The following is an 11,246-nucleotide window of genomic DNA, read 5'->3' as shown; positions in this document are numbered from 1 at the left end:
AGTTCTCGGGCCACGCGGTCATAAGTAGAGTCTAGGGATTTACCCCCTCGCCACTCATGTAATAACTGCCGAGGAGGTAAAGGGTCAATTGATTATCGCCTGGCTTTCTCTACCCTGGGCGAGGCTGGGCTCAATAGGAGAACAATGGCTCAAAGCCCATCAAGCCCTCCTTAGGCTGACCAACTCAGCATCTCAGGCCTCGACCCAGACACGCCGGACCAGATGGATTACCCGCGAGCCCCAACCCAGCAGGAAGAAGCCCAGTCCGGTGATGTGATGTGAGGGAGAGGAGCTGGTCCAGTCACTTCACAGCCCAGTCCGCACCTATGCCGGGGAAATTAAATGGCCGCCTGGCATGGAGAGGGGTTTGACACGTCCGTATGTACGGGCCTGAGTGACATAGACAGGTAGCACAATAGCAGGGAGGCGGGAGACGTCAGGGGCAGGCAAAAATAGAGAGGGGATCTTCTTGAGGGGGTCTTCTTCTTCCGGCTTCCCCCTGGCTCCATATTTTTTACTTTATTTTTCTCTGCAACTCTACCTTATCTATACTACACTAGTTCATGAATCTGACTTGAATGTCGGAGGGTCTCCACCGGGGGCATCCCCAGTAGACCCATGACCATCTTTCCTTATTTTGCAGGTCCTTTCATCAAATCGAACATTGAGAGACCCATATGATGGAGCAAGGAGAAAACCAGACCTATCATGGAGTAAGAGGAAAATCATATTTATCACCTTCAAATTTTTATGCATGAGCTTAACCCTTTAAATCTTCGCTTCTTCAAAAGCTCAAATTTTGTGTTCGATATATTTGACATCACAAACCTCAATATTAATTTTCTATGATAATCATCCACAAATAACCAAAGTAAAACTAAAAGATTTAATGAGGATCACCACTCTTATGTACACGGGCATCCATTTTTAACTATCCTCAATAATTCTATCAATTACAAGTTCGTTATTTACCATCAATCCAATAATACCTAAGAATATTCTTATTATAAAGTGCTCATATTAAATATATTAGTTAATCTCTCTCATTCTCTTCTATGAATAATAATATTCGCTACAACTATACTATACATAGCAAATAGTGCCTTCAACTGCATAGGTAATGCTTTTCTCCACATCAGGCTAACCTTCTCTCTCTTTCTCTATGTGACTGCACTAAATTAGGCAAAAGTAATTTTCTATTGTAGTTAAATGCCTTCTTCTTAATTGAACAAAAATCACTTTCCTCCTTGGGCATAAGCCCCTCACCATAATGCGCAACAACCACTCTCTGCAATTGAGCAAAAGGTAATAATTTCTCTACTATATTTATAGTATTAAAATTTTCAATTCTAATTTAATTAAAAAATCCATTCAGTTTAAGAATAATGCAAATAAGAGATCTTATCTATGTAAGCATCTATCTATTGAGAAATACTTCTCCTATTTTAATTATAAAAGAGTATTTTATTACGACTATGTGTTAAAAATCTACAAATCTTACCTGCCCCATCACATGAAAACTCAATTTACCAATGAAATTTTCTACTGTTAGACCGAAAAATTTCATGTTAATTTATTTTAGAAATTTCATGTTAATTTATTTTAGCAATGAAAATTTAGAATAGTAATAGAATTAGATCAGTTGGTAATTAGCAACATTTTTTCATTTTTAATGACTAACTATTTAAAAATTGTTAATTAAAAAGTAAAAAATTTAAAATAATTAATAATTACAAAAGAAATTAATTTAAAAAATCCATTACTCAATAAGGGACGGATTTCAATATCTATCTGCTATCGTTCATTAAAAATAAAACTTCTGAAAAAGTTGGCAAACTTTTCCATCTATGATTTAGCAACAGAATCATTAATAAATTAGCAACGGATGCAAGATCCTTTGCTCATGCGCTTTTTGAGCAATTGACAAACTTTTCTTCTAATAAGGGTCCTGTTTAGTAATTCTATCGGTTTTAATAGCAGTAAGTTAAAAAGTTAAAAAGTTAAAAAAGAATAAGAGGATATTTAGCTAAAGCATTAAGTACTCATAAATTATTTAAAATTTAAGCAATTATATATTTATTTAAAATATTTATAAGTGATTAAAAAATAATTAACATATTTAGTAATAATTATATTAATTATAAGTATATTTATTATTAAATTTTTTTTAAAATATTATATAAAATATGTGTCGTAAAATTAGTTTAGATTTCAAAAGAATTTTATGGTCATTAAAGATTTTATGGTCGTTGGAGATTTTATGGTAATTAGAGATTTTATGGTCGTTGAATATTTTATGATAATTAAAGATTTTATAGTTATTAAATATTTTATTTATGAGATTTAATATAATATTAAATATGACCGTTATGATTTTATTTCAAAATTCTTATAACCATATATAGCGGTCAATTTTCCACTATAAATAGTTTTCATCTTTACAAAGATAGGCACTCTCATTTTTCTTCTTTATTCTTTCTTTTCTCTGTGTTATCTGCTAGGTTATAAATCAGAGATAAATTCTTGTTATCCTGATCTTGGAAATTAAATCCCAGAAGAACATGTTTAATTCTGGGGGATCACAAAATAAATCTTTAAGGACAGTGTTCAACACGATTCAGGTTTCATTATTTTACTCAATATTTCCAACAATATGTTGTGAAGTTTTAAAATGAAATGAGGGCTTTACAATAACTTACATGTGGTGTTTGGTTTAGTTTATGAAAATTGATTTATAAACATTTGATACATATAAATTATTTAAAATTTTAATCAATTATTTATTTAGTAAAAATATTTATAATTGATTAATATATAGTTGATATGTTTATTAATAAATTCTTTATAAGCACATTTATTAAAATTATTTAAAAAAATAAAATAAATAGTGAAATTTTAAAACTAAATAAGAGTAATATAGTAATTTGTTTGGTCAAAACGATTAATAAGTTTAGTAATTATAAACATCAAAATGAAAAACCGATCAACTCTAATTTTTTTTTTTTAGTTTATGAATTGAACTTATTATAAGCTCACAAAATATTATAAACAAATATGTTAGCTTATTTTATTAATATAATTTTAATTATATGTATTATTTAATATTTATAATTTTAAATATTTATATTATTTAATTAATTTAGTTAAGACTAAAACAAATTAATTGCCTGTTTTTTTTACAGATAGACTAAACAATTTAATTTCATTAAATATTGAGATGTTTTAATAAAGTGATTTCTTTTTTTGGTAACCAAAAGGACAAACAAATTAGATCACACCGGATCGGGCATAAGCAACACCAATATAGTCGTGCAGCAACCAAGCCTTGACTTCTTCAGGTGGACGTGTAAGATGGTGAACACCAAAAGGAACCTTGAAACCACCATGTGCACGTGCATCAGCTACAAAGTTTCGTTCCCTCACTACATGAACTACACGAATCTTCCGAGGAAATTGCAGCAAAGCATAGGCTGAGGTAAACCATGATTGAGCGTTGGAGAAATCTAATCTTCCCAATTGAAAGGCTTTTACTAATTACTCATTATCACACTAAACGTAAGTTTTCGGATCACCCCTCCACCTGCTGCTAATCTCAAAGGCAAACCTGCAACATCTGTGTTCAGTTTACTGGGTAAACCATGATTGAGCGTTGGAGAAATGTAATCTTCCCAATTGAAAGGCTTTTACTAATACCTCACTATCACACCAAGTAAGTTTTCGGATAACCCCTCCACCTGCTGCTAATCCCAAAGGCAAATCTGCAACATCTGTGTTCAGTTTACTCCATTATCCAGAAGGTGCGTCCCACCGAACCCATTGCTTCACGGACAGGGCTTTGGTTCACAATAGAACCTGGGTGGGCATTTAAAACTGTGGCATACTCACGAGCCGAAAGCAGTATGGACTGAGCAATACCAGTAGGAGAAATTTATCTATCATTGAACACCTCTTCATTTCTGCATCGCCATAGGATACAACATGCAGTACCAAAAAGCCTTCCCCAGGCACACACCTGTAGAACCAGATACTTGGACAACAAGATTATTAGCCATCCAGTCCTGAACAAAGCCTGAACTAAAAAAATATTTCACAAACCCAGCTCGGCTTAAGAGTGTCATCCATACCAGTCGTGGTACATGACAGTCACGTAATGCATGCAATGATGTTTCCTCTCTATTCCCACAACACAGTAGACTCTGAAAACGAACTCCCCAGAGCGTGAGCGAGGCAGTGTACTTTGAGTTTCTGCAGTGTTTTTGTGTTAGGGTTTTTGCTCAGATTTTTCAAACTTAACAGACAATCTTCATCGGCTTTTTGTTCTTATTTATACTTGAATCAATGTAACAACCATTACAAACTGAAAAACGATACTTAATCTAAGTTTGAAGCCACATTGCACAAGACTCGGGTTGAAGAAAACAAACATTGAACAATTCAAAACATGCAGAGCACATGGGTTCGTGCTTATTAACAAACTATCAACATAACAGCTAGGATGCGAACGAGCTTATTTTCTTCAGGAGATATCTCGTTCCAGGAATCCCAACGGCTAGATCTTTCTTGGACGAAGCCTCCAGGAGATCTCTTAGATTCAGGAAAATCTGTTCTCCTTTGAAATAATTGCTTCCAAAACAGGCTCTATACCGAGTGTAGACTCTGAAAACGAACTCCCAAGGGTGTGAGCGAGGCAATGTACTTTGAGTTTCTGCAGTGTTTTTGATACGTGCTTATTAACAAACTATCAACATAACAGCTAGGGCACGAGCTTATTTTCTTCAAGAGATATCTCATTCCAGGAATCCCAACGGCTAGATCTTTCTTGGACGAAGCCTTCATAGGAGATCCCTTAGATTCAGGAAAATCTGTTCTCCTTTGGAATAATTGCTTCCAAAACAGGCTCTTGAGATAACATCTGCAGAGAAACTTCCGAGGCCTTCGTTAACTTTGATGTATGCCATTATTCCACCATCTCTCTCAATCATACTCTTCCATGAATTTACCAATGCAACGGCAGACTCAGTTATCAGGTTCACCATTCCCTTGATCTTTTCCATGTAGCAAATAAAATTGAGTCATTCACTTAAATTTCTATATCCGCAGTTACTCATGAAAAGAGTAATTAATACAAGGAAAAAGATTAGATACCAGGATTGAATCCAAGAAAGAAGGTAGGAGGAGAAGGACAGAGAGTGGTTAAGAGGATGGTTGCCGAAGAAAAGATCAAAACGAAAGTAAGATAGAGTCTTTCTTTTTGTCGTTACATTAGCTTAAAGTTGAACAAGTCCAAGTCGACTGAGAGTTTACTTAGGCCTTCATTGTTATTATTATTATTTTAAGGGTTGGTTTTATTGGGCTCATTTTTATTATTTTAAAAAGGTTTATCGGTAAAAAATAATTATTTTATAAATTTTTATATTTATAATTTATAATTTTAATTTTAAATTAAAAATTTTAATTTTTGAATTTATTATAATTATAATAATTTTTTAAATTAATTTTCACCATATTCAAATTAATTTATATAATACGTATCATTATTTTTATCATATAAATAATTTGATTACCTTAAATTAAATTTTATTTAAAAACTTAAATCTCTAATTATTTAAAATCTTCGATTAAAATTTTTATTTAAATATGCAAGTATTAATTATTTTAATTATATAATTTAAAAATTTTATATAATTAAGAGTTTGGAATTTTAATTAAAGTTTAATTCTAGTTAATTAAATTATTTATATAATAAAAATAATGACATATAAAAATTAATTTAAATTTAATTAAAATTAATTTAAAAAATTGCTATAATTACAATAAATTTAAAAATTAAAATTTTTTTAATTTAAAAATTAAAAAGTTTAGATTATAAATATAAAAATATTTTTAGATTTATAGGCCTATTAAAAATTAATAAATTATCTTCTAGCTTTCTTCAGAAAAAAATTATTTGCAGCGATTAAATTATAGTGTCAAAAGAAATCGACTTATATGTATGAATGGTTCATTTCTATTTGGCAAAAAGCTTTTCTAGGCTCTTACGAAAATTTCTAAATGTTATTTATGTCATTTTCAATTATTATGACCACTCAGCCTCTTAAATGTTTTTTTTTTAAATTCCTATTTAAATTTTGTGATATAGAAAAATTTATTATTAATCTTTTAATTATGAAAAATATATTAAAATATTTTTAAAATTTTAAAAATTATGCTAATTAAACTCTTAGTTAATTTTAACTGAGAAAAATCTAAGATATTCTTAATAAGAGAAACTAATTAATTTATATTTTTATAAAATTAATAAATCAATTAATAAATTTATTTTATATCACGTACACTAATGTTTAGAATTTTTTTAATATTTTAAGAATATTTTAATATATTTTTTAAAATTAAAAGATTAAATTATATATTTTTAGTCTAAATAATAATTTTATTTTTTAAAAAATAACAAATAAACTCAATATTTTTATAAAAGTGATTAGAAAGACTCACGAAGTCAAGTGATGTTTGATGATTATTAACCAAATGTTTGCTCGCTTATATTTACTCCAACTTCTTCTCTCTCTCATTTCAACCTCTAAAATTTTGATAACCAGAAAGAAAAAGCCATTTTCTTTTCCTCATTCCTTGTTGTTTGTCAATTAAAAGATTATCATTTTGTCGGGAAAATTTGCATCACCTCCCAATTTGTTTCTTTTGACTAGATGTGTATTGTTATCTTTCAATTTATTTATGTGCGTTAATTTTACTTTTTAAATCTTTTTCTTAAATTTTTTCGGTTAAATTCATATTTACACATTTATATTTTTATATTTTTATCTGTTAGATATCTCAATTTAATAGTAATCTAATAAATATCTAAATTTTAAAAAAATTTTATATTTTAATTACTTAAATTTTTTTAAAAAATTATTATTTTTTTAAAGCAATACTTCTAATTGTATTAATAAAATTTCATCAAATAAAAATAGATATCATCCCAAACTGAAAAATAATTATACCTAATAGATTATCTAGCCAAAAAATGAGCAATTAGAGTGACATGAAAACAAACTCATCTAATAAAAATATTCCGAAAACCCATAATAATCAGTAAATCTCCTTAAACATTACCTTTCGAAATAACCGAATCAATAAAATTTGAAGAAAAGTCAACCACAGAAATAGACACATAACTCTTCCACATTAACGAAAAATCTCTTACCAATCCTTGTCTATTAATTAGAAACAACCATTAAAATGTAAAAAATTATGAAAAAATTTCATACCAGAACTGAACTAAGAGATTTTGTTTTCATCAAAAATAAAATATCTGGCTTGTAACTAATAACCAAATCTTTCAATACATTAACTGTCTGAGGATTGTCGAGTTCTCGGCAGTTCCAACACAGAGTGATAATTGCTTTCGGCTATCCTAACCTTTGACTGGATGAGCTGCTTCGATAGTTAATTGATCTATTTTGTCTTTCATGGAAAATGAAAAATAAGAAGTTAGGTTTAATGAAGAGGAAAAGGTATGAGTATCGAGCCACAAAGTGAAGTTAAAAAAAATTATTTTTAACACAACTATTATTTATTAAATTTATCTTGTCAAAGAAATCAAAATATTCTATAATTTGATCATATAAATTAATTATGCACATCCTAATTTTAATTAAAATTTATTTTCATTCTTTTTTAAGAATTAAAGCTTAGAAATGGGCAAATTTATACCTAAAGAACATAGGCTCGATCCAATATTAATGCTCAAAGGCAACTGCTACAAATTGAAATTCCAGCTCAGAGTACACAAGTCCTCCTTAAAATCAATCCGAAGCAAATCAAATCAAACCCACTAACCATCTTAGAAAACCCTAGGACAGGAGATTGAACAGCCATAGTTGCACCATGTTTGCACAGCAGCAACCAAGGGCTTCCATCTACCACTACCAAATTTGAGGAAAGTGACAATTGACTGAGGAACATGCAACCTTGTACACAAAAAGCTAAGGTCAAAAATCCAAGAAATAGAAACACTGGAAAACACATGGCTCCGAGAGGTAATACAACAGAGCTCTTGGCGTCACTAATATCTTGGGGTGCGCCCATTACCTACGTAACGGTAATAACTCCTGAATTGCCCATAGAGCATGTGATTCTGATTTCAAGAAGGTTTTTTTTTTATAGAAACCAAAATCTAAATTAAAAGTCGATTCTTTAAATTTTTTGGAATCAGAACTAAAATTAAATTTTAATACGATTCGATATAATTTTATATGTTTTTAGTGTTAGTTTAGTTTTAATATTATTTTTTTTTGTTCTAATTTAGGTATAATTTTTTGTTCTTAAAATAAAATTTAAATTTAAACAAAATAATTAAATACTTTTAACATAATATTAATATTATTTATATTAAACTACTAAGTATCACGTATAATTTCAAAATAATATTAAATATCTATAATTTTATGTAATATTTTTATCTAAAATATATAAAAGTATAATATAATTTTCTATTATAATTTTTAACTCTTAAAAGAAAATTTAATAAAATTTTCAAAAATTTTATTAAAATATTTTAAAAAAATAAATTTCAACCGAACGAATTTTTATCATTAGTATGATATGTTACAAATGCTTTATTGCAATATTTTTATAAAAAATAAAATCGAACTAAATGAGTTTTTACCATTACTATATATATATATTTAGAATAAATTATAATCACTACTTATATTGGTCGTAAGAAATATTTAATAATTAAATAATATTATAATTATATGTGTATAATTTTATTGAAATTATATGAAATATAAACTGTATTATTAAAACTATATATTAGAACTTTAATATCACTATAAATTATTTAAATATATATATATATAAATCAATTACTCGATACGGTTTCGGTTCAGATTCAGTTTTAATAATGTTATTGGCAAAAAACTAGAACCAGAATCAAATAGTTAAAGCAAAGTCATATGAAAACTTCTCTAAAGAGAGCTTCACCAGTAGACCTTAGCAGTAGTTTCTTCATCGTTGAAGCAAAGTCATATGAAAAACCAAAGATCTACAAGCTTGCACTATTGACAGGATGAGGAGAAACTAACACGAAGTGGAGTCAAAAAACTCAGAGATCTTCCTCTACCAAAGATGATAGAGAAACTCTTTGCTTAGTCATCAAACCGAGAGAACCAAACTCTACTTTTAGAGACTTCTCTTATAATTTTAATAACAATCACAATAACAATAACCATAGTTGAATTTGGATTTTGATCCTAGTTAAACCAGTCATAATAAGCTAATAGGAAAAATTACAGCTCTTGTAATTTGGTAAAATTTACATATATTCTGTATTTTTTAAAGTTAGCTTTTTGGTCGTTATAATTTTCAAAGATGATAAATTAATTCTTATTGTATAGAATTCTTTTATTTCATTTAGTGCTTATAAATTAAATATATACAACAAATAAAAGTCAAATAAATAATATAATAATAGTGATTTAACTATATTTTTATACTAGGAAGTGTAACAAAATTACAAGAACTTGTCTAATCTGATTTAGACCAGTAATACAAAGCATACTCGTCGGGTAGACACAAGTTTGAGTCTCCGGTGCCTCCAATTCTAGATTAAAAATAGAAAATGAAGAACTAAGTAGGATTATGCTTGGTTGAAGAAAGAAGCAAGAAGCTTTAACAAGTTCTTAGCATTCTCACAATTAGGATCAAATATATGGAAGATGTGATCTTCTCCTTTAGTTTCTACAATCTGAGCAGTCCCTGACCAACCACTCTTCACCAATTTCTCATAATAAATCCTTCCTCTATCCCTTAATATGTCTTTCTCTGCAACTACAACAATCACTCTCTCACATCTCAGCCCTTCAAAGCTTGGAGAATTTCCATCTATGAAAGGATTTATCAGAGGATCATCACACCCTTTCTCTGAAGAAGATGGGCAAACGAACATCCACCAGTCATCCACCATTGACTTCCTTTGATGATCAGTTACTTCCACACCCACAGGATCTTTTCCCCAGAAGTAAGGGTTGATCGTGGCAATTCCTTCAATCTTCAGCTCTCTACCCAGTTCAGAATCTTTAAGCTTCAACCCAAAATGATGCGCCATATTAGCACCGCAGCTATCTCCTGCTAAGAACACCTTCCCAAGGTCTGCATAATCGACGAGCCACGGCTCATGCTTCCTAGCATGAGAAACCACCCACTCAAGTGCACCCCATGAGTCCTCGTAAGCACCAGGAAGAGGGGTCTCAGGGGCTAACCTGTAGTTGACTGAAACCAGGATGATCTTAGCCTCAGCAACCATTCTGTTGAGGCTGTGATGGTACTTGGGATCAGCAGTGGAAGATAAGTAAAATCCTCCGCCGTGAAAATAGATTACAAGAGGAAGTGTTTGATGGGGTTTCGATGAATTGGGAAGATAGATTCTGGCTGAGACACCAGTTTCTGGTATGATGATGGTGTCTTTGGATAAAACACCAGTCTCAGGATCTAAGCCTGCAGGAGCAATTTCTGTTCCAGCGAGTCTTTCTATGGTTCCATCTTTGTAAACTCTAACGTAAGGGAAAATTAAATGAGATAATTCTGCTTTGCTTTCCATCTCTGAAAGTAGAGAAAGAGAGAGTTTAATGATTCACTGTGAAGAAGAGAATAGAGAGAATTGAACACGGTGCGGAGTTTGTTGAATTAGAGATGAGATGGACCTCATATATCTTCAGCAACCAACCACCCGAGATCATCTAGAAAGAAAGGATTTGTCTTTTTACCTTTCTTTAAAAAAAAAAAAAAAATTATTTGGTCCTCTGAAAATGACTATCGACGTCGACAACGGTTCGATTTTGAATTTTATTTTCTTAATGGTCATGATTTTAACATTTCAAATTAAAATTTATTATTTTTATCAACCTAGAGTGAAAGTCTCAATATAATCAAATTACATTTCAAATCATCGAGATTTCCGTGCATGTCTTAATTTTATTTAACGTGCAATATAATTAAGCTTTTCATTAACGAAAAACAAAAAAGATTTTAATTTGACAAAAAATATTTTAATTTAATTTGATGTGATTTAAGAGAGGAAAATCGGTGCTAAAGTTTGTTGATGTATCTTTTCTCTCCTTCTTTTCTTCTCTTTTTTCTTTAAAAAAAAAATCAAAATAGATATAATATCAAAAAGCAAATAGTCACAATAAACTATTGTTTTAATGTTATTTGGTAATAATTCAATAACAGTTAAAATTATT

At 29.9% G+C, this 11,246-nt stretch overlaps 1 protein-coding gene across 1 annotated transcript; it reads right to left on the bottom strand.

The window, feature by feature from the left end:
• Nucleotides 1–9,429: 9,429 nt before the first annotated feature.
• Nucleotides 9,430–10,694, bottom strand: LOC110600365 (probable carboxylesterase 2). Its single transcript, XM_021737208.2, has one exon. It carries the CDS (start codon nucleotides 10,601–10,603, stop codon nucleotides 9,644–9,646), a length of 960 nt encoding a protein of 319 aa, XP_021592900.1. The 5' UTR covers nucleotides 10,604–10,694; the 3' UTR covers nucleotides 9,430–9,643.
• Between the last annotated feature and the right edge of the window lie 552 nt (nucleotides 10,695–11,246).

Source organism: Manihot esculenta, chromosome 14 (genome assembly GCF_001659605.2).
Source record: "Manihot esculenta cultivar AM560-2 chromosome 14, M.esculenta_v8, whole genome shotgun sequence".
Classification (NCBI taxonomy): Eukaryota; Viridiplantae; Streptophyta; class Magnoliopsida; order Malpighiales; family Euphorbiaceae; genus Manihot; species Manihot esculenta.
The sequence above is the reverse complement of the archived record's forward strand: the minus strand, read 5'-3'. Positions and strand labels throughout refer to the sequence as shown.

Coding starts and splice junctions, on each gene's coding strand:
- LOC110600365 (XM_021737208.2), bottom strand. CDS start 10,603: ATGGAAAGCAAAGCAGAATTATCTCATTTAATTTTCCCTTACGTTAGA.